Genomic DNA, 25,394 nt, shown 5'->3' on the forward strand with positions numbered 1-25,394 from the left:
AATAATGGACAGCCTCAGCTGGTCATAAATGCCCCTGCTGGCATCTGGAAACTTTATCCTCTTAAAGTAGCCCACACATTTGGATTACAGAGTCACTCTGAACATTTAATAAAAATGGGGTGGGGAGGCGATTATTCAATATGCCCTCTTTTTAGATAGACTTCAGGTAGACTTTTGGCATTCAGCTATCCGTAGTACATGCATCACCCTAAGAAAGCATCCATCACTGAATGGTACAGGAGTAGTGGGCTGCACAATATTTCTTTGTCCAGTGGCTACTGACTTTGAGTCATTTAGGTTGGTTTAACCCAAATTAACCGTCCTGTTTGATGGTAGTCATTGTCTGTTTTTCTAAAGATCATTAAATCTGACAGCCTTGTGGGATAGTGCCAGGAACTCAGAGGACCACTCAAGAATGTGATAACGTAGGACTCAAAGGCTCCAAAGAGCAAGTCTTATGAGCATATGAACCTTTGGCCAGCACCTGAAAATGTCAGGCAAATCATGGGGGATTGTACTAAGGGAGGCTTCAGGTACTAACTTCTAGGTAGAAACTTCCTCGTTGGATTAAAACAAGATGAGTGTTTTTATTCTTTTTTCTTTGTAATTGTGTTGTTTTGGAAAGTAGCTATGAACAGCTTAATACAAACAATACAGACAAGCACACTTGCTTGTATCATTCAGAACTTTTCTTACTATATTTTTATTTATTTAAGGGGGGTAGGGAGGTGCATGTGTCCCACAGTGATCCTATGGGAATCAGAAAAAAACTTATGGAAGACGATGTGGGTCCTAGGGATCAAACTCATGGAGACGTGGAAGCAAGCACCTTTGCACATGGAGCCTCTTTCTGGTCTTGAATATATCATTTTTATATTCAGGCTTACTCCAAGTTTTCTGACTTTCCAACATTCCCACAGACCTAAATTGTTTTGTATCACATTTAGCAATGTTTTGGCTTGTACATGCATTTTATATATTCTGTTCCAAATGACATCATACCCCCTCCATTATGTCGCTTGGATCGTTGTATGTATGATCTGTATTGATAGTTATAAAATGAACTTCTGCTTACCCTGACACTCAAGGGACTTGTGGCTTCCAGACTTTCTCTATTCACTATGAAATGTTTGCCTATTTGGAATTTTGTTCCTACAGGGCCCACTTCAGAGGCTGAAGTTTCTTGTTTAATAGATAAACTCAGTGGGAATGAGGAGCAACAAGTTAGTTTACTCTACTCCAAAAGCATAAAGCCACAGAAACTCAACTCACAGCTTCAAAACAACTGGCAACATCTGTTCTTTACAACAACCAATTGTATACAATTAGAGAAGACCTATGTTTTACCGAGACTATTACAAACATGTAATTGTGACAAAATTTCTTCTTGAGAACTTTACTTGGAAGCCCAAGAGTTAATTGTTTCTAAACATCTTGGTGGAGCTTATTTTGCTCGTGGCTGCAAATGTTCACATCATAATCATATTTTATTATAGACATGAAATGCAAAGACATTGACTAAAGGGCAGAACCTGTTGCCATAGTTCTGCCCAGTATTATAGAAGAACTCAATATGCACCTTTAGGGTGATTTATTGCTGATGCCAGTATTAAACATTAATTTTGTATGATAACAATCTCTTATGCTTTTTGGTAGTATTAGAATCTAATATCAAATACTACATATAATAAAAGCAATTCTAAAAGAATGTAAATAGAAGGCTACCAGCACAAAATGCAGGGAATGTGTGTTTAGTCATGTAATCATAGGAAAAGTGAAGCCAGCACTGCTTTTCTAGTTTGTTTTAGCACGTAATAAATAATAGATACATTTATAGAACATCTTAAAGTTTATGGGTATAGTTCATAGTCATTCTCTTATTTGACCTTACTATAATTTCTGTAACGTGGCCCAGTATCAAACTTGTCCATTACCCCAAACAGAAAGGAAACAAAGTCTCCAAGAGATTAAATAACACGATATCAATCTGTTCATTGAGGATTCAAAAACAAACACGAGAGACAGATTTGTAATGTTGTGAATGAGATCCAGAACGGGGGTGGGGGAAGAATGACAGTCCCCTGGTGCTCACTTGAATACACTGTGCTGGGTTTTCCTATCCTGTCATCTGTCCTGGAAACTTCTACACCATGTAACGAGACACACTTCTGTGGCATTTTCAGAAGGAAAATGTCAAGCTGGATGGAAGTTTGATGCTTCACAAGATGGCATTTATGTGTTACTTATATATTTGTATTCTATTGTTGACTTTAGGGATCATATTTGCTAAAGTTAAATGCTGCTAAAGAAGCGTCCATATGCTTCTGGACCCAATTTTTTTTTTCGTACTTACATGTACCAATGATGCAGTTTACTTATCTCTGTCTGTACCTAAGAAAAACGTAGACATTAAGGAGCTGAGAATATGTTGTTTGTTGTTGCTGTTTGGGTTTTTTGAGATACGAGCTTACTACTTTACCAAGCTGGCTCAGGTTTCACAATGGTCTTGCCTCAGCTCCTGAGTCCTGGTAGCCATATATTTTACGACTCCACACCCCACAATATTATACCTTACATTAACTGAAATAGGAGAAATTAATAAGGCAGTTCCAGCAGGACTGGGATTTTGAGAGCTGGAGGTATAGCTCTACGGCAGAGCACTTGTCTAATACTTGCCAAAGTTCTGAATTCAGTCCTTGGCACTGATAAAAAGTCAGGTGTCATGGTGTAGGCAGAAGGATCAGGAGTTCAAATTCATCTTCCTAGGCATGTTCTGGATTTGAGGCCAGCCTGGGATACATGAGACCCTGTCTAAAAAACAAAGAAAAAATTGTAACAACAAAAGCATAGCATTTTATATTTCATACAAGTAATAAAAACAAATTATTTAAGGCTATGAAAATGGGCCAATTGACCAGTCCTATGCTGGGACTGATTGTTTTTACCTTGGTTCATTGTCATATGTGGTGTCCATAGGCACCACGCAAGGTGAGGGTAAGGGGCTGGGGAATCAAACCATTCACAGGTATATTAGATGGTTTCATAGGCCTGCGGTTATTTTAAAGAAACATTTACTGACAGACAAGAATCAGTGCTGATGGAAAGGCCACTATTGAAACTTTCTCCTCATGACCACTCTTTATTTTAAAAAAATTAAGATTTTTCTGGTTTAAGCAATGGAAACTGACTAGATAATTTGATGTAAGCAGAGGGTAATTAACAGGGAGAATACAGATGTTAACTCATGGACTCAAATAAAAGACCGAAAGTCCTTACCTTGGAAAGCAGAGGTGAATCATCTCTAGGGATCCAGAATTGCAGGAACTTGTGAAAACTAGCATGCTTACTGTGGCGGACCTTTTGTAGTGTTTCTTAGCTGTTTCTGCAAATGACTGCAGCATTTAGAAGCATGAGACAAGACTTATCCTTTATTTCTCATGCATGCGGTCATCTAGGCTGCATTCTACTAGGAGGCTTGTCTCAGTTAGGGTTTCTATTGCTGTGAAAAATGCCGTGACCATGGTAACTCTTGATAAAGAAAACATTTAATTGGAGCTGGCTTACAGTTTCAGAGGTTTGTTAGAAGCATGGCAGTGTGCAAGCAGACATGATGCTGCAGAAGCAGCTAAGAGTTCCACATCTGGATCAACAGGCAGCAGGAAGAGAGAGTAAGCCACTGGGCCTGACTTGAGCTCTGAGACCCGAAAGCCCATCCCCGTGGACCTACTTCCTCCAACACAGCCACACTTGCTCCAACAAGGCTACATTTTCAATAATGCCACACCCTAGGAATCTGGGGACCATTTTCATTCAAACTACCACAAGACTCCTTGCCTTACTAGATTTAGTGGATAAAATAAAATAGAGGATAACCCATTAAATTGAAGTAAACAAGAAATATATTTAGTATAATTATGTCTCCCACAGTATTTAAAGTGCAATTATATGTTAAGGGGTATTTATTCCTTATCTGAAAAGCATGTTTAATTAGTACCCCTGCCCCTTTTTTTGCAGTTCTTTCAGCTGTCCCTCTTTCTCTTGGTATCCAAGAGGCTGAGCTGTACATTTTCTTATGCAGCAGCAAAACTAGAAGTGCAAGTGAATCTAGGTTTGCTGGCAACTCTCACAACTCTGCTTATGAGCTAGATAGTACTAACCTATGGGCAAAGCAATGACATGGTCCACAGATGGACAAATGTGCGTTACCTACTGTAGGAAGACATGGACATGGAAAAGACATGGATACAGAGAGGAACAGAATAGAATTAGCCTATTATTAATAGTTTAAACCAGTTCTATTCTCTCTGAAGTCATTTCTAATAAGAACCATGTTTCAAGGCAGACAAATCTGAATGTCTCAGAAGCCATGTGTCCACTGCTCAACCAAAGGAAAATGGGTCAACTGACTGAGATTACTAAGTCAATGACAGCTTCTGTAGGCAGTGGTCTCCCCAGAAAAAAGCCAATGTGCCTTACCAGAAGAAAGAGGATCGAGGTACTCTTCCAGTCTTGTATATGAAGAGCAGTTGTCTAGTGCTGGGCTGTACTCCAGTCTTCTTCTTGTTTTGAGACAGGGTTTTGCTAAGTTTTCCAGAGTGGCTTTGCACTCTGAAGACAAAGCAGGCCTTGGTCCTCCTGCCTTAGGTTATCAAGTGGCTGGGTTCCCAAACCTCAACACCAGGTCCATCTCAGACATTAAAAAATAAATAAAACATAAAAAAGAAAATGGAATGAGTTTCTTAACTGCACAAAATATGTCAGCTCTGGACCCACAGAAGTTGACAGTCCTTGGAGGTAGGGAAAATGCAGAAGAGGAGTTTCAGAAAAAACCTGGTGCCAGACATAGACTGATTATGTGATAATCTTGTTAGATGTTGGTTCATTGCACAGCTAAAGAACATGTGTATGCAAGCTTACCTAAATATTAGCATATTTAAAACAAATTAACTTTGTAGTGAATTGTAAAAATGTGCATCGCTTTAACACAGCTTTTAAGTATCTATCTATCATCTATCATCTTTTTATCTATCATCTATCTATCTATCTATCATCTATTCATCTGTCTATCTATGTATTTCAATAAAAAAAGGCACCAGTGAAAATAATTCTTGATTTAAATTATCTCATACTAATGAAATATATTAAGGGATCTCATAATTATGAGACACATAAAAGATTAATGGTATGCTTTAAAATGTTTTAATAAAATTACTTGCTATGGTGAGTAAGGTTTATACTTAACATGTTTCCCAGAAAGACTAGTCTATCTAATTTAACTGCACTTTGTGAGAGAATTCTGAAAACCAAGATAGTTTTTGCATTTTGCATCATTCACCTAATGGTATTGAGGGAATTAGCTAAAATTTAAAGGATGGGAAAATTTTTATTATTCTCATACCAGACATAATTTTTAGATGTTTTGAAGATTTCACTGTAAGGATAAATAATAGAAAAAATTCCTGAAAAGTATTTAATTGATTTTACTTTTGGAAAAAGATTGTGCATGTGCATACACACACAAATAAAAAAGACAATAAAAGAAAAATGTGTACGTATAAAGTTGAGGAACATTAAACTTCTAAAAAAAATGGCAAACAAAATTAAGAGTCAGAGAGTAAATTGAGGTAAATCGCACCAAGACATCAAAAAGGTCAGTTCTTTTAAGCCCAAGGAGCTTCCATTAGTCACTAAGAAAACAAAGTGATGCAGACAAATTTGAAATATCACTACAACTGAATTTTGTTGAAAACATTAAACAAATGGATGAAGGAGTTGCATGTTGGAAAAGATAATAAATCTCACTAATATCTCATGAAAGATGACTGCTATCTGATGGCCCCCAAAGCAAACAAACCATTCACACTGGAAGAATGACTCAAGAGTTGAGCATAAATCAATGTTCCAGCGACTTTGAAAATTAATTTATATTTGCTAGTTTATCACGTTAAACTGTACTTCCTAGGTATTCATACCTACTGAGGATTAAAAAATACCAAAACATGATTTTTCTTCACTTTTATAAATATAAATGTGGTCTAAAGGAAGAATCATTTTAGAAAATAGTGAAAATATTATTATTAATTTGTTTTCAGTGGTTATGTTATTTTTTTAAACCTATTTCATCTTCTGTGCCCACATATGTGAAGCAGCAATAATAATATGACATGAAGATAAGTAAGACAACTTGCCTGCACTTGAGCCACTCATCGCTGGGCCTTATTCATGGTTACATTTAGAAAGGCTACATGATTATTTATGGACTTAAATCTACACTTTTGTATTAGCTCATTAAAATTCAAATTATGTCAATAAATTCTGGCATTGTTCTTAAAAAAATAATATGACATGTGTTTTACTTTACAGAATTTTTATAAAGATTTTAGGACGAAATACAAGAAAGCCTCCGAATTGCCACCTTGATGTTACTGGTTATATTCTAAATTTAAATTTCATTGTTGATGCAGAAATCTAGAAATAAACAAGTAGACCATCTGATTAGAAAAGTCGTCATGTCCCTCATATAGAGATTCATATACAGATATGATTTCTCCCAGGAAAAGAACCAAAGAAAAATAGGAAAAAAATGCACAGAAGAAGTGAGACTCAGAAAATCTGTAACTGAGGAAATCAGACACCAAGTTTTTCTGCTTTCTATGTTCAGAAAATACACACTGATAAGCCATCATGAATTGATTGGTTTTATTCATGAAGAGTCAAAGATGTCAGCCTAGCATGGGGTAGACACTGTAAACCCATCACTGGGAACATTAGAGAAAAGACATGATGAGATCCATTTCAACAAGCAAAACAACAGTCCTAAATATGAAAACCAACAGACAAAAAAAAAGTTAATAAAGAAATAAATGACAGAGTAGTTAGAGAAATACTGCTGAAAGCCACCTTTTTATGAGCAAAATAGATGCTTGGTTTTATGTGTGGGGGTAGTCAGTGAGATGTTTTTAAGTCTGAAGAATAGGTATAAAACTGAAGTTCTTGCTTTTGTTTTCCCAAACACTGGTTGAGCACCTCCCATATTTCAAGCACCCGGATTCAGTGGTTAAGAGAACATGCCACCTGTCTCTTAAAATTGAATAAAGTTACCAGGAAAATCATCTAAATGTTGTGACTCAGTGGTCTGTTGGAGAAGCAAAGTTGTGACTCTAACTGAGTCTGTGACGGCATAAAAGCTGGCCCTGCACCCAACAGGACTTTACACACTGGGGAGGGATCAATGGAGGTAGAGGATGACCTCAAAATCTTCTAGAATAAAAGTCAGAAGAAAGGCTCACCAGCAGAAAGCAAAGCAGGAGATGGAATACCTTTACAAAAACCTCAAACAAGATCGCTCTGTGCAGAAATACAAGATCATGAATATGTGGGTATAAATATTCCAGGACCCACAAGTTATTTCCTTTAGTTCCTTCTACTTTAGAAGATGTAGTGCAAAGGAAGAAGGAAATGAAGCTGTAGAGATTAGCAATAAGCAATCAGAATGAGCTCTGAACCATGGTAAGATACTGGGAACTTATCTTGAAAGCAATATTAATCGAGGGATATTATAGTCACTTATAACTTACAGAATTTTCCCCATAGTGTGGAATGTGTTTGATAGTGAGCATGGGGAGAATAAGAGTAGAGGTGTAGAGCCAGACCTAATTCACTCCCAGTCATTCAACCCCTCCTTTATCCCCCCACTAAAAAAAGAATGGAACAGCTTGAAGAAGAAGAAGAAAGTAAATGTTGATGTCTGAAACAAGACAGAGTGGAATAAGAAGAGGAAGTGTTTAATAAATTGTAGAGATATTTAAAATACGGGGTCAAGTCTATATGGGGATAATGAAAGAAAGGGAGTGTCAAAAGAGATGAATTGAGGTGACTTTTTGTTGTACCTTTGAGTTGTTTGCTTGTTTGTTTGGTTTGGTTTGTGGGGAGGGTCTAGTTATCTATCGTACACTGATGTTACTGCCCAGACAAAAAAGTCAAAGCATTTTTTGCATAATGACAACATTAACTAAGAAAATAATAAAACACAAGTATTTCATGAGAAAGTAAATGGAACTATAACGTATCTGTGGGGCATGCAATGGAGATACAGATAGTCAGAAATGTGGGTATAAAAAGATTAGGAGACTTCTGGGCTGAAGATAATGATATAAAGTAAAGTCATCAATGTTATGACTTTAGCTTCTGAAGCTACAAACTCAATGAGAGAACTCAAATGGGCAAACTAACAGGAGAAAAAAACAGCTAAACCCTTAAATATGGGTTTTTAAGAAACGAGATAAGATGACCATCAACATTAACATGACCAAAAAGGTGGGAGGAAAGTCAGTTCAGTTTGGTGTCCTGGAAACCAAAAATAGAAAGTTCTGGAAGAAAGAAGCTAAGAGCAACAAATTAGGTATTTCAGGGGGAAAAGGAGCATTACAACAAAAATTGCCAGTAGACCTCGAAAGAAACAACGTGGACTTTGGAGGGCTTCCCTAGAGAGGTTTGTCTAATGCAAGAGTGAACATTATGTTTAAGATTGATGCAGTAACAGTGAGGATGATGATGCAGCAACAAACAATTTCCTAAAGAAATTTTAGATTTCTGAGCTTGAAAGTTAGTAAGAATAATTTATTTGGAGAATAAAAATCTTATGTAATCTATACGAACTTTTCGGAAGGCCCTGATATAAAATAGGAAAATGAATGATGAGGCTCACAGGAAGTGACCTATATTCAAGCAGAGTGCAAAAACACAATGTGATCAATTTCTCATTGTTCAGTACAAGAGGCATCCTAATCCCTTGGCATCCCAGACCTGAGTTGACTCATCTTAATGATAAGAGTCAGTGTGATTTGATAAAGAGAACATTATTGCAATTACTCTAAAGGTACTCTTTAGCTTTACATATATTTGTCCAAGAGACTTAAACACATGGCAAGTGAGTGCAAAGTCCTTAATAAAGCTTCACATATCATCTGGCAGTAGCACTCTTAATGATGGACTTTTCTGTTTCTTTAAGTTTGTATGCTTTCATATAACAGATTGGATGTCCCGCATTTGGTTGGACAGCATCTCCATACCAGTCGCAACAACCTGTTGCAATTTAGATGTAACTAGAACGAAGTTTAGTTGGGATTTGTTAACGGCTGCAAAGCTTCCTGATACAAGCTTGGGATAGCAGAGGGGGTGCGAAGAGCAGTTACATTGTGCTCATTCCTATACTATCATTGCTTTCTTTCTTTTTTTGTGTGTATTATTTGGGGGAATTCAGAACACTGGCTTCCATAGATGAAAATGAAAGACTATGCATATTAAACAAAAGAAAAATAAAGCATTTGGGAACCCCGCTCTAATTTTTTATGTAAACTCTGAATTGTGAGTACAGCCATTATTCTTTTTTGTGTCTCATGATTTTCTTCATAAATCACGTATGACCTTCTATGTTCTTACCCTAAATGTCTGGGAGAACCTATCCCAAGTCACTGTGTGAATCCAGGAAAAATAGCCCTTAGCCTCAGTAGGTAAAGGAGGACTAGAAAGTCAAGAGACTGCTAAAGACAGGAATCATCTGTCGTCTGCCGCCAGTGGGTTTGATTCCAAGTCAGCCCTTTCTCTCCAGGGGTCCTATAACATGTCATTGTCAGAAGCACACTAAGGTCATAAAGGCCCTCCATCAGCTTCCTTCTCCTGACACTCAGTGACTCTCAGGTGTGGCTTCCCTAAGTACCATCCATGTCTCTTCAAGGCGGTCAGATAGTTGTTTCTTTAAGCAGAAAACCCGTAACTGTATCTGTAATGGGTAGAACAAGTGACAAGGAGCAAGTCTCTTTCATTATTGAGATCCTTCATGTTTTCTTGCCTTCCTCCCTCAGAAATGTATTTTTACAGCTACCAAAAAGACAGCTGTGTTTAAAAAAAAAAGAAGAAGAAAAGAAGAAAACGGGAGAGTCACAGTCATCCCCCAGCCTGGCTATTTGTAATCAGTGTGTAGCCTCGGTGGTGATGAAATCTGAGTAATTCACTTGCCACCCTCCCCAATGAAGCCGACCAGAGTGGGATCTACTGTTGCCACCCTGAGCACTAATGAAGGAAGCCAGGCGGCAGTACTGCTTGCCCTTGGGGACTCGTTTTTCACATCACCAAAAGTAATTTCTGTCATTTTCCACCATCTGGTTGACTGGACTGTGAAGATGAAATTCTGTTCAAGAAGTGTTTAAGAGTGGACCCTGCTGGGACTCAAATGCCTTTTCTGGTTTCACTTATTCTCATCTGTGCCTTGGTTTCTTACAATGTCTTTATAGAATGCCCTGCCTTATATGAAGTGATTGAAATACTTTGTAAGCACCTAATACATCATAGTATATATAATACACATTTCATTAAAGTTAGCTTATTATTTAGTTGGTAATAGTAGTATTAATGGAAGTATTAAAAATAATGCTATAGCATGTTGATAATGTCTATTTACTTAACACAATAACTATTAATTCAATTTATATAATCTAACCTATTATGTACATTTAACATATAGCATATGCAGAAAATAATATGTAGAAACTTCCTATTTCATTGATTATTTTATGAATTTTATATGTGGATACCACATCTTACTAAGACAATGCTATAACCTAACAATAAATATTGATTATTCTTTCCTTTGCATTTGGAGGTTGTATTATATTCTTTGTTACATCTAAAATGAAAAATTCAAGTGACAGTGGTATGGAAATTTATTGTAAAAATGTTCAGGATGTGATTGACTGCTAATATTTGGGTAAGGCTTGTCCTTACCAGAAAAGAGCTAGCACGTTTTCATTATACATATCTTAGGTACTTCCACAGCACTCAGATGGCCAGAGTGGGAGGTATTTTCACCTTATAGATGTTTCAGGAACTCTGGAGAGATTTGGAGAGGAAATAGCAGGTGTGGGAATTAAAAGTATTCTGGCTACATGGTGTGAAATTTCAAATTTAGCAATAAAGTCTGTAATGTACCAACTTCACTTTTCTAGATCACAGGTAGTTTGCTTTTCCTGTCCTGACTATATATCCCATTTCCTTCTATCTACAGTTCCACCAAAGATCTCCAATATCTCCTCGGATGTCACTGTGAATGAGGGCAGCAATGTAACCCTGGTCTGCATGGCCAATGGACGCCCTGAACCTGTTATCACCTGGAGACACCTTACACCAACCGGTAGGCAACTGGCTAGATTCTAAGATGCCACTTGATATCTAAGATTCTATTGCATCAAAAGGGAAAGCATGCGTCTTTTTATTAATACTCAGAAAGCTGCAGCATAGATATTGTTTAGGGGTCCAATAACTTTGGCTAATATGTTAATCTTTTAAGTAACTTAGTAATATTTGTATCACCTTTCTATCATCTACCCAATCTGTGTATAAATGTTGATACACAAAGTTGTTACTCAAAATAGATTAACTTTCAAGGGAACAACTATAAAAACATTAAATAATGCAGATACACACACACACACACACACACACACACACACATATATATTACATGCTATGCAGCAAGAATAATAAAAGAAAAACAGGATATCAACTTGGGATCAGGAGGGGATGGAAGGGAATGAAGGGGTTAATGAAGGAGGGAAAGTGATAAAATTATATTTCAACTAAAACATGTTTAAATATAAGCTGTAAAAATAAAGCATATATTTAAATGCAGTATTTTAGTGGTTCAGTGTCTTTGGTAAATGCTTTGTATAACTTTTTATATTACTCTCTAAAGCCATTTCAATCACAGTTTCCTCCTTCATGAAGAAATTAGCAACAAAAATCACTCTGATTTCCTAAAGACCTGGACTTGGCATCTACCTCTGTGATGGTTGCCAGGCATGAAACAGGCATTGGGAATATTGAGTCCAGTTAATGACACCAATTCAGTTAAATTCATAACATGAGTTGGCAAGCAAGTCTTCTGTACCCTTCCCCTTTTTACCACCTCATCTTATGTATGTACCAAGGCTATTGTAGTTGTGAACATATTTAAGCATTTTGCCAGATGATTCTGGATTAATCAGTTGCATTCCCCCTTCCTATTCAAATTATGTTTTCTTATATGCAAAATTGTATCTTGGTCATCTATATATAATAGTACTTTTCTTTGATTATGCCAAAAAGAAGGTCTACCACATCAATTATGAGTCAATTATATATAGATTTTTCTTAGAAATTCACTTATGTTAGCAAAGAGTCTCAGCCTTTAACTGACTTATGGCTGATAGTTTCTTATAATTTCTCTATAAAAATATTTAGATGGTTAATTTCCAAGGTTACTGTTTTTAGAATGAATACCAATAAAAAATAAGATTACTAGAGTAATATACAAATATTTTTTTTCTTTTTTTGTGGTAAGATAATTAGGGACCTCCATTTAGTATCTTAGTACAATTTTATTTCCAGGGAAAGTTTAGGACAACTTTGTAAAATGTTCTTCTATGTAGGCAATTATTTTTTATTAGAGATCTCTATTCTCTTAAGAAAATGTTATTTAAAACCCATATTTTTTATGTATGCATCCCATCATTTAATAATATTATAAAAAGCATCACATGAGGTACTTATTTAGAAAACTCAATATCAAACCCATTTAATTACAGACTCATTTGGTACCTTACATGAAAAGAACACATAGACGGTCATTTGAAGCATGGCCTTTTAGGTATCATGCATCTTTGTCTAGAAATAGGTTATTTCTTCAGAGTACTTTTTTCCTGGGAGCATCACATTAGACCCAAACCTACTCTACCTACCTAGTTCCAAGGCTAATATTGCTGGTTTTGCCTACTGGTGATTTAGTATTATCATATTGTACTGTATTTAAATATTTTGAGAAAGACAACATCTAAAACCATTGTAGTTGCGATAATGTTATTTGACACTGTATTTAAATCTTTTCATAATTTTACTTTAAAAAGTTTCTTTCAGGAACTTCCCTCTTTATTTTCAATAAAATACTTTTTCTACTTGTCTTTTCCAAAGCAATGATTTGTTTCTTGCAAATAAAGCTAGAGATCTTATATAAATTATCATGATCCTTCATTGTATTGACTGTTGGTAAACTTATTGCACAATTTATGGGCTATATGTTCAAAATATAAATTATTATATATAAATTGCAGATAAATAAAATTGACTTTAAACAATCTGATTAGGTGTTCATGGCCTTAAGTTCATACATAAACCACACTCCTGTTTTCATACCATTATTTTTAATTTGTCTCATATTTTGCAATTAAATTTAAATTTATACAAATATTTTATTAATCTTTTAATGTCCTTCAAGGGAAAGGTAGCAGATTAAAAAATGAAAAATGTAGGATTCAAGGAAGGAATTTGTATTCCTGATATGATCAGTCAGGAGCCATATTAGCAGAAAGACTTCCTTCTGATGCAGTTTTGAGCAGTAAATAGGACTTCGAGAGGAAAATAAAATTATTCCCTAGAGCCTCCAAATACTCCATTTTAGCTTCAAATTTAGAAAAATTCTGGGACAGAACCAAATCTTTATGATCTTTGCTAGTTTGTTAGCATTCTCAGGTCTATATGGCTAAGCCAAGTAAGCTTCTGTGTGATTATAAACATGTCTCGAACTCTGAACAGCGTGGTTTCTGTGATGATTCAAGTAAAACAAAGAACAGAGGACCAGTGACATCTTACATAGAAAATAAAGACAATATTTTCATGTATGCCCAGAACACTAGAGACTTCAAAAGCAACTACAAAAATTTGATGAACTTACAATGATTCTCGATATTCAGTTCCACGGGTCAGCACATCATAACCTGTGGGCCAAATTCTACCTGCTCCACTCATATAATCACTGCCTGTAAGCCAGAGTTCTTAAAAACAAACTTTCTGAATGGACACAAATAATCAAAAGAATTCTGAATTTTATACATAGAACAAATGTTTAAACTTCAAACTTGAGTACAGATACATCAAGTTTTATTAGAGACACAGCCATGCTGATTTATTTGCATTTGATCCATGACTCCCTTTGATCTAAAACCACATACTTTGGTAACAGCCACAAAAGTACTTAGGTCACAAAGCTTGAAATAGGGTGAAATATGTTAATTTTGCCTCTTAGATTAAAATGTATACACCTCTGCTTAAGATCATATCCAGAGACATAAACAAAGATTTACTAAACTCACATATGGTCCATAGGATTTGTGTGTATCCTATGTCAGGTTCCTTCTTTGTTTATCTATAGATGTATATGCCAGCTTTCTCTCGGGATGAAATTACGTGCTGCTATACTCAAAACAACTCCTTGATGTTTTTGTATACTCCACATCAGGCCGCTCTTCCCCTTACAATGGACATCACTTTCCAAGTTTATTCTTTCCTCTATCACATAGGCAAATTAATAACCAAATAATAACCAAACAACAATTTGACCAGAGCTGTCTTCCTAATGACAGGTGTGAGAACTTAATTCATCTACTCTTTTATAAAACAAATTAGGTCATGTAAGAGTGTGTGTGTGTGCGTGTTTCTTTGAGAATTTGGAAAAGAGTGATCTTTTAAGCCAATCCATTGCTACCTTTATTGGAGATACTGGAGAAAGATACTTGCTCCCTGTATGACTATAAAACTGCCTACAAATCATTGTCACATGATGGTGAAAATCCAGATAGCTTGTTCAATTATTAATTGGGCCTTTCACAGTATAGTGTGTGACCGCTTTCCAGAAGAAATGTAGCTCTGATTAGCTAGACCCCATGGAGGACACAGAGACCTAAAAGGGGAGGATGCCATGCAGGGAATCGCAAATGTCTGATGACGTGTCATTTGATGTCATGAAAAGGGAGCAAGGTAGAAAAAAATTGAATGGTATCATTTTTCTCAATTCAGTTGTTTTGCTAGATTTTATTGTTAGATTATCTAGTTTCTCCTTCTTTTGATCCTTTAGGGTCCCCCCCCCAAGAATTCTGCAAACATTTTTAAAGAAGAAAACTGGAAGTATCATAAACTTTTCATATATTTAAAATCAAAATGCCTCACTTGGACTTGCAGTTCTGATTTCTTAAATTGTTCTCATTTTCAGTTAGTTATCCTGTCACAATGAATGTCGCATATGTGACTATCACACATGACCTATATTTTCCTACCTTAGTTAAGTCAGTCTTTCATAGCCCTGTGGATCCCGAAGGTTTACTGCACCATAATATGGATTTGCTATGGCATGTCTGATCTTCCTTCTTGAGCAATGCTCCTTCCATCATCCTATGATGTCACTTCAGAATTTTTCTCCTGGCAGTTGTGGGGAATCCTTCCTCGCAAAAGTGCCTCATTTGGTTTCAAGAGCGCTCAGGTTCACAGGGGGCGTTTGTGTGCATTTTGCTTCAATAAAGGTTTACACAACCTCAGAACCTTTATTTTCCTGGAAAATCCCAAACCCTGTGCTGAGGATTTCACCCCTGAGGCTGAGACCAGCACAGGAGGTACTATGTAATTTTCCTGACAAGCTAAAAGCAAAGTTTGGCACCAACCAAGAGAATAGAAATCCTACTTAAGAAATGCCTGGCTACATGGGTTTGGAAAAAAAAAAAAACATAGGTTGTTAAACTCGAGTCATTAAGTAATACTCCAGAAGGTGCTCCTAGTGGCCATTGTCTGACCTTTTAAGATATTATGTTAGTTAGTTTAACCTCATATTTAGCACAGATAATATTTGTGGTCTGTAGTTTAAATTTTATGAAATTATTTCTCTGTACTGTTATCTTATGGTTCTCCAGAAAGTTCCGAGTGGACATCGTTAACATCGGGCTGGGTAAATCTATCAACTTTCCCATTAAAGACTGCTAACTCTTCACCGGATAAAATAAAACTACAACATGTTCTGTGGATTGCTTTCCTTTATGCCTTGAATTCTTTATAATTATTATTTTCTTTTAAAGAACAAAATTAAAAATGAGGGTTTTTTTTTTCAGTTTCTAACTTGAATATTGTTTTCAAATTTGTCATCCATTAACGCAGAACTGTGTTCAGATTTCATCTTGCTCTTACAAATTGTTCATTTGGTCAGAGGTGTTTCTAGAGTGCTTACTTTGAGAAAAGACACATTGAAGTGTAGGATGGACACGGTCCCTGAACAAATGGAGCTTATAGTTCAACAGAAAAGCAGAGCATTAAACTAATAATTACGTGAATAACCCTTTAATTAGATTCATACATTATAAAAGAAAATTATGGCATTCAATAAGACCATAAAACAGGGCCATATAGCAAAATCTGCTGAGCCAGCAAAGCTCCCCTGAGGGAATATTATGCTGAGATTCACAAATTAATAGTACCTGTCTGAGAAAACAGAGGAAGAAAGAGTATCTTAGGCATACGCCATGGCAAATCCTAGGGCCTGGCATAAAAATACCTGCAGGAATTTAGATGAAGGTCTTTATGTGAAACATGATGTTAACAGTGTCTGGTCATGCTACTTTTCATGCTTAAATTCCTCGATTTGAAGACACTCAATGTGATCTTGCTTTTTAATATTCTGCTTCTGTCTCTTAAGAGTCAAGAAAAACCAAGAAAAATTGTATCATAAATTTTTAGGCCCTTATTTATAAATATGCCATCATGTAATACTACATATATTATAGTAGTGTATACTATATGGTTGTGTGCTATATATAATATAGTGTATATAAATTATATTATGTTATCCACATATATTGCATTACATAATGGCATACATGGTCAGTCACAACACATACACACAGACACACACAGGCAGATTCATGAAAAAGATGAAAGTTAGATAGGGTTTTTATTGCTGTGCAGGCACCATGACACCAGTAACTCTTATAAAGAAAAATATTTAACTGAGGGTGGTTTGTGTGCTGTTTCAGAGGCTCAGTCCATTGTCATCGTGCTGGGGAGCGTGGCACGCAGGCAGACATGGTGCTGGAGTCCTTACATCTTAATAGGCAACAGGAAGTTGGCTGAGACTCTCGGCTGTATCCTGAGCACTGGAAACTTCAAAGTCCACCCTGACAGCGATACACTTACTCCAAGGCCATGCCTACTCCAACACAGCCACATTTTCTAAAAGCACCACTTGCTATAAGTTTATAGGGCCAATAGCATACAAACTACCACAACAGATCTCAATTTTAAAAATATTGTATATACATATTGGTATATATTTTACTCTTGGTGCCCAAGAATCAAGTACAAACCTACAGAATTCAGAAGCAGAAGGGCCAGAGGATTCGTAGTCAGAGACAGTCACAGGGAAGATAAGAAGGTCCAACAGGTAAAGGTGTGCTCAAATGATGACTCAAATCATCTATGAGATCCACATGATGGAGGAGAATAGATTCCCACAAGGAGTTTTCTTATTTCCATGACGATGCCTCCCCAAATACTGTGAATAGTGTAATCTCTTAAAGTGTGCATGATGAGGTAAACAATATCTAAACTACAAAGATGAGAGTGATCCTAGCTCCTTTTTCTTCTTTTGCCACAGCCAGGATTCATTTTGCATAATGTTTCAATTATTTTCATTAGTAACCGAATCCTTTTCTTTCCCCCATCACTGTCACAGTATAGTCCAGCCAATAATTTCTCTGACTTGCCTTCATTAGTTTCTTGATTGGACTCCTTACTACTATTTCTCAGTATATAACATGGTCAAGCTAATATTCCTGCTTGCTTTCCAATATCCTAGGACCTTTGGAATAGAGCTCAAACTTCTTAGCAAGGTGTTAAAGCCCTTTCCAGCCAATTCTTGTACTTCAGAATCTCTCTCTCTCTCTCTCTCTCTCTCTCTCTCTCTCTCTCTCTCTTTCTCTCTCTCTCTCTCTCTCTCTCTCTGTGTGTGTGTGTGTGTGAGCGCGTGTGTGCGTGCGTGTATGTGTATGTGTGTGTGTGTGCGTGCATGCGTGCGTGCACGCGTGCGTGCACATGACATAAATGTGGAAGTCAGAGGACAGCTTGTCAAGGTTGTTTCTCTCTTTCCAGAGTTTTGGAAAGAGTTACCCCAGAGTTTTGGGGTTCAAACTCGGGTCACCATTCTCAGTAGCAAGAGCCTTTCCCCGCTAGCCATTCCATCCACCCTTCTTGACAAAATCTTGAAAAGCCTGCAAGCTATCTGTTGCCGGTGTATGATGTATCTATTCTCAATACTTCGTGATAGTGACAAATAAGTAAAGCACAGGTGGACAAAAAGTAATCTGTAAGTGATAAGCAGAATTACAAAACCACCCAAACTAACTGTTTCCTTCATTTCTTATCGAAACGATTTGGAGAACACCATGAAAATTCTCTGCCTGTGTTCGATCTGTATTCTCATCTTGAGTCACCCACGTGTGTGGACACGTGCTGATCCGACGTGCATCATTACACTGCTGGCTGGGGAAGGTGTACTGATCTGTTCACTTCGTGCCTTACCTTTTGATATTATTTGTCCCTCTTTGTCTTCAGTTGATTGTTGTTTTGCTTCCCAACAATTATCCCCCTCAGTAATTGTCTTCAGCATTTGTTTGGCTTTTCACTTTCTGTGTCCCTCATGAAAGCACACATTTTCATGTCTTCACTTCCCATTATGATATCTGGATCAACCGTAATAATAAGTATGCTCAACTAGTATCTGTAAGGTGAATAGGTGAAGGGCTTACTATGAGATTCGTCAGACTCTCTGTTATTGCCAGTTTAAAGCTGAGATGTAAAGACAGTTTTCCCACACTAGAGTCTTGCTGCACTGTACCAGATAGATCTTTAGAATGCAGGACAGTTCCTCCCTTTTGGCACTGTGACATTTCTCCCATGGGTTTTTATGCCTGAGAAAGAACTGTTTTCTCTATCAACAAAGATACAAGTGCTGCCACTCCACTGAACTGTATTGTGGGTAGGGTGGAGAAAATACCGTCAACTGGGGTCTCAGCACAGACCATCTTGATCTTGATCTGAAGCTGCAGTCCATGAAAAGCCCCACGTGGGTTGAGTGCATATTTAACTTTGTAAAGCCCTGGGCTAGAGGAAAGGAATCTTCAAGTTCAGAGAAAGCTGGTTCCTTAGCGTCTAAACTGCAGAAATTTACAACTTGCTCTCCTTTTCCTACCGGAGACCATCCTAACTGGATCTTTACCCCCTTTTCCTCCAAATGAGTGCCTACTGGAGAAAGAGGAAAAGGAAGCTTGGGGTGGGGCGCAATGCTGTGCTACTGAGTATTTGTCATCGGGACTATTGTCTGCTAATGTTATACTTGCTGCTAAATATTACAGGAAGAGAAATTAGTCTACAGCATGAGGAAAGGCAATCTCAATGCCCGTAGCCACTTTTCTCATCATCTTTAATAATAGCTTTATCTGAAAAATGTAGACAGTAACATGTGGCCGGCCTGCCTCACACTGGTGCTGAGAGGGATCCAATGAGATAGTGAATATGAAAGGAGCCTGAAAAATGGAAAGTTCTTCACAAAGAGAAAAGATTGAGAGGAGACGTGATTTGATAGAGAAAGTATGGAATTTGGATTCTGAGAGGTCGAGTTCAAGTCCCTAATATCCAGAATTTACATTTATGGGTGGAGGAAAGAGTCTTCGAAGGCACATGCCTCATCTGCAAAATAAGAATAACAGGGTTTACCTATGAGGATTCTTCTGTTGTCCCATGTGCGTAATCCATATCAAGGTGATTTGGCAATGACAAAGTATTGCTCAACTACTCTTTGCAGTTAGCATCATTAGAGATGTTACAGAGTAAATTATAGACCGAAATCACCGTAGCCATCTAGTTAGATAGTAAGAACTGACCTCAGGGTCTTGATTCATTCGGTTGATGACACAAGGAATGAAACCAGATTCTCTCAAAAGCTACAGAAGCATTCTTAACAGGACAGTTCCTCAAGACACCAGCAGCAGCAGCATAGAGGAACACATGAGACACGTGGGTTATTAGACCCCACTCCAGGTGGGACCCAACATTGTGTGCATTGATAAGCTTCATAGGTGATTTCAAGGAGTGATATACTTGGGAGAGCCTGCCTCTAAAGATGAGACACCTCTCTGATACAGTCAGGGTTATGAGCTGTGTGTACCAAGCAGCGAGTGAGTATAGGAATATTTTTGATTCTTCTGTTTCAGTGGCTGTGTGCACTCGCACATAACACACACAAGCACATAAAACAGCCTGCTATGTGAACTCATTGTCAGATTTCTCTGTTTGGATTTCTCTCACCTTAGATGAGAAGGTTTGGAAGAACCACTGTCTAGAATTTCCTGCTTTGTCTTTGTCTGTCTACATTCTAATGATGTTTGAGGCTGGCATATCGCTTAAGATGTGCACACCTTCCTAAAATCCTCATCATCCTCTTGGCGTACTCCTTTGCAAGTCTCCCAATACACTGAAACTACAATTTATCCTAATAAAACTGAGAAATCGCAATAGGTATCTCAGATATCGTCACAACTGCCCACAGACGACATGCCGATAAAACCCAACCAGTCTCACTTGAGAAGAAGTGAGAAACAACCTCCTTGACTTGAGTAAGAAAGAAAAGAGAAATAGAAACTCCTTGCCACTTCTTGCATGGCACTAACCTACCTTTCAACACTCAAGACTCAACTAGGATATTTTTCTCAGTTGGTCAACAATTCACAAACACAGGAGGCCATGGGAAGTCCCACCAAGGCTAAACCACGACTTTATCTTCTGTGAATTGAAGTGTTAAAATCTGATGAAGGAAAGAGAGTACAAAAAACCTTTAATAATTCAACTTGCAAATATCCATGCAAATCAGATCTAATTCTTCAAGGTATTCTAGTAATAAAATCCGAAATGTCAGTCTTTGAATGACATCATTCTTTTTAAAACATTTTTTGTGCCCTGGTCACTAAGGCTTACTGCTGTTGATAATGAGTGGCAGACAAAGCCAGGTAAGAAAATAGTGACAGTTACTACCCAACCCTTCCCCACCTCCTAAAACAATAAACCTCTTTGAAACTTTAAGAATATTATGTATTTCTAAATTTTACCTTATAACAAAATCATCCCAATGGTGACATGCAATAGAGGACCTAGTGGCCTGTCATTTGAGTTCGCTTCATATAGACACAGAAATGTGCAATGGGCAGTTTAAGCAGTTTGAAATGTTGACCGGGTAACCTTTGGGAGCTGTCTGGGAGAAGACAAGAGTTTCACTGTTGCACACCCAAAAAAAATAGAAATAGATATTTTCAGGTTTTGTATTAAAAAAATTGTAACTATGCTTGCTTCAGTATACCAATCACTGTAAACCACCTGCTTAAAGAAGTTAAGTAAGTCCACTTATTTAAAAATAAAGGCACTACAGTATGTTGTGATCTGGGGCTGCCTTAATAAAATACCATAGACTGGTGGTTTCAACAGCCACTAATTTGTTTTAGAGTCCTGGACAGTAGAAATCCAGAATCAACTGCGTGCGTGCTTGAGTATTGATAAGAGTAATTGTGCTGGCTTTTGGAGCCCTCATGACTACTGCTTCGTAATTGCAGATACGGTAAACAAAGAACAGAGTCTATGATGCCTCCTTTTAAAAGGGCAGGATTCTTCCACAAGGTCCTCACCACCATGGGCTCATCTACAAAAGGCCCTGCCTCTTGGTGCTATCCTATGGACTTGGTAAGAACATGTTCTGTCCGCGGCAGATATCTGTTTTCATGGTGGTGACCACTTTCTCTTTTTCCTCATCTGGCTCTCTCTGAGCTTGGGGTCACAGATTCACAATGTCATGTTTCCTTGAGACTGACTATATAATCTGGATGTAAATCTCCTTTAAATTCAGAGTAATCAGTCTTAATGAGAGCACTAAATGGGAAGGGACTTACCACCCCACTGCTTGTAGGCTTCCCAAAGTCCAGCTGTCCTATCAATAAGGCTAATCAGAAATAACTCCTTCATCACTCCAAAGAAGCCAAAGTACATTGAGTTATCCCTGCAACACACCAAGTTCAGAGCTAAAAGCGAATAAAAAAAAATCTGTTTTGCATGTGTGTAAATAGCTATAACTTTTTTTTTTCTGTTGGCAATGCTGTTACTGATTACTGCAAGAGGAGATAATTCTCCCGGGAACATTTCAGCATTCTAAGCTCTCCACAGCAGGCTGACTCAGCTGCTGTGTGTCAGAGTAGATCTGAGGCTCTGCTGAGCCACTCGGCAATGTTGCTAAGCCTTTGAGAATGTATGTGAATCTTCACTGTGCTCTGCTCCCAGTCAAGGGCATGGTTCTGCCAAGGAAATGTCTGGCAGCAGGGATACTGGTAATCTTATTCTATCATGCTGTGTGAGAGTAGGTGGCTGGCGATGGGGAGTGATAAAGGCCTGCGTTTCTACCATCGACAGCCTTTGAGTACTGCATCTCGCTTCTTACCCGGCCTTCGTAAGGATGGAGAATAAGGAGTTTTAGTAGATACTGGAAATCTATTTTAACCTCAATTTTCGAACAAGGAACCATTCAAGAATTCAAACAGATCCTCAATTTGAGACACATTGAGAACCCACTTCCATTTCTGGGGCTTCTTTCTTCTATGGGAGACCTGTGTGAGATTTAGACAAGGAAAACTGAGTACTCTGGCCCCTCCCCTCCCTGTAGTACCTATCGTAACCAGAACCAGTGCCACTATTACTACTGCCATTCAAATAACTGTACAGCCTTCACCTGCTCTTACCATGATGGAATGCCATACCATCCAAGGCTCTGTACATACACGATTCCTGCTTTCTGTTGGAGATAGGAGTCAATTACCCCAGAGATACTTTTCAAAATTTTGTAACTTAGTCCCATGCCAAGCTCAGAGTTCTAGAAATAACCGTCTATAAATCCTTACCAAGGACAGAGAGCAATGCCTGGGCTTGGTAACGGATAGAGTAAAACCACCATGAAGTAGAAGACACTGTAGGAACAATTTTCTCCTGGCTGTCTTTTACAAGAAACATAGACAGGCAGGCATGGTGACACAAGCCTTTAGTCTCACTATTTGGGATGCAGAGGCAGGCAAATCTCTGCGAGTTCCAGGCCAGCAATGGGAACATAGTGAGACCCTATCTCAAAATTTAAAAAAAAATATGCAATGAATGGTATAACTATAGGTCTATAAATATAAACCACACACATGTATATGCATGTGCTTACAAATGCACTTGATATTATTTCTGGAAATGTGTTTCTCAAGTCATAAGAATGATGAATATTCAATTGCGGTGCAATATTTGCTTGCATTGGTTGAATTTTTCACCGGGAAAGTACAGTAATTCCTGTGTTCATCTATTCTCGACCTTAAAAGGAGATTCTTTGAGATTGTGCCACACAGTACATTGAAACCTTGAATGCCAAATGGATACTTTCACTTTTCAAAATAAATACTGTAATAACTTATGATTCCTCAGTTTGGATCTGTGAGAAACTAAAGCGTAAAACTGCATCCTGAGACCTAATTGCTGTGATCAATCATACGGTTTCTCCTAACAATGTTTGTCAAATTATTCTGATGTCCATTCTATCAGAATAGCATATGTATAGGCATCTTAGAATTTCTATAGCAAACTACCAGAGGCTTATGGATCAAAACAATGAAAAAAGTATTCTCTAAAGGGCAGAAGCCCACGAACAAGAGTTTAGAGGGGCCACACTCTGAGTCCCAGAAGAGAATCCTTCCTCACCTCTCCCATGTTTCGTTAGCTCATGACTTTCCTTAGAATATGATGTCTTACTTCAAGTTTCTGCTCAATTGGCCGTCTCCTCTGTGTCTCTCATATTGAGCACCTGAATCCCTCCCTTTCTTTTATTTATGTGACAATCATTGCTCCTAGGGTCTAAGTAGAAAGCTGATTTTTTTTCTTTGCTAAGACCCTCCTCAGTGAATGTGTTTACATCCTAGTGGTTAAGGACGTGAACAGAAAGTTTTAAGGGGCTCTAGGAAGCCCATTACAATTAGGCCAAGACTTTATAATGAAATAATCTGTGGAAGACATTGTATATACTATGAAATTCTTGGAATTTACTTGTAATGGCAAAAGGGATTTTGCTATGTGTAGAAGAACTATGCATTATGGATGAGATTACAGAGTAAGAAAATAAGCCAGACTTAAATATTAAATATGGTTTGCTAGCAAGGGATGGCGGTACCCACCTGTAATCCTAACACTCAAGAGGCTGAGGGAGAAGAATCATAAATTTGAATACAGCCTGTGCTGCCTATAGAATTGCAGACCAGCCTCAACTATCACAGTGAGACCTTATCTCAAAAAAGAATAAAATTTGGTATGATTTTCTCTGTGTCTGGCCATGGAGATATGACTTCCAAATAATGTCCTATAGCACAGTGGTAATAAACCTTCCTCATTACTGCCTTGTGAATTAAAGATGTAGTGTTTATGAAGCATGCTCCGTTTTGCTTGTTCTTGTAAGCTCTCAATGAATGGAGTTCTTATCATTCGTGGTGCATTAAAATTTCCAGAAGACAAAATGCGCAGTCTATATGTAAAAGCACTAGTCTGCGAGTAGCCATGCCTGTGAGAAGAACCAAAAATAAGCACTGTTAATGATGACATTTCCATCACCTCGGGGCTTTAATTATAAGAAAGTCTATCTTTGTCATCACCAGCCGTGAATACAGTAATTGATAGACCTTGTTGCTTCGAGTGTTGTTTGTACTATATACGCCAGGTGTCCTATTTAAATCCTAATGGTTTGTCAAGTAGAAACGTATGCACAGCCCCGAAGTATGTAATACAAAGAAAAATTCAGCATAATCCAGGAGCATGCTGACGACATGAGGAGAGGGCAAACAGTTGGCAGAGAGGACGTTTATTGAGTGCTAAGAAACTGAACTCCGCTCTGGCTCAACCTGAAGGTACCTTCTTCCCATCTGGATAATTCCTCCTCACAGCTGGAACTTGTACCCCTTGGGCAGGCTCGCTCTCACCGTGTGAGTCATGCCTTTCTTTCATGTTTTCTCTCCTGCTCCTTTGACAGAGTATAAGGGGCTTGTAAAAGAGTCTGGTGTGTCTGGGAAGGTGGCCACATCGGCACATTTGGAGGCCGGTCACATGGCCTCCAGCGTTTTGTTCTTCTGACTTTCTGGCTCTTTTCTTCAGCTTAAACTTCTCCTAAGTTTTGTAATATCTGGCATCAAGAGAATATTTCCTATTGTTTACGTTACATTCATAGTCTTATTCCACATTCTTCTAAACTATAAATTAAACCTCTGAAAAACAGAAGTCTGGCAATGACTCACATTGGGCATAAGTGCTAGCAAGCCACACAGTGTGCCCCTGGGTTGCCAGGGCCAAGGTGAGAATCTGCTAGAGTCAAGTGGAACTCTATATGAATATGACTCCTTTGACCTCGTGGAGTTCCAAAATTTATATTTCAGTGTCACCTTGTC

General features: G+C 37.8%; 1 protein-coding gene across 4 annotated transcripts in view; it reads left to right on the forward strand.

Moving 5' to 3' along the window:
- Positions 1 to 25,394, forward strand: part of Lsamp (limbic system associated membrane protein) — a 2,072,304-nt gene that overhangs the window by 1,847,413 nt on the left and 199,497 nt on the right. For all 4 annotated transcript variants that reach the window (XM_087900115.1, XM_087900119.1, XM_048422483.3 and 1 more), the window contains one exon: positions 11,063 to 11,188. In XM_087900115.1, the coding sequence (XP_087756241.1) occupies positions 11,063 to 11,188 (126 nt within the window). The remainder of the gene's footprint in view (positions 1 to 11,062; positions 11,189 to 25,394) is intronic.

This window comes from Myodes glareolus, chromosome 2 (genome assembly GCF_982192425.1).
Source record: "Myodes glareolus chromosome 2, mMyoGla1.1, whole genome shotgun sequence".
In the NCBI taxonomy this organism is placed as follows: domain Eukaryota; kingdom Metazoa; phylum Chordata; class Mammalia; order Rodentia; family Cricetidae; genus Myodes; species Myodes glareolus.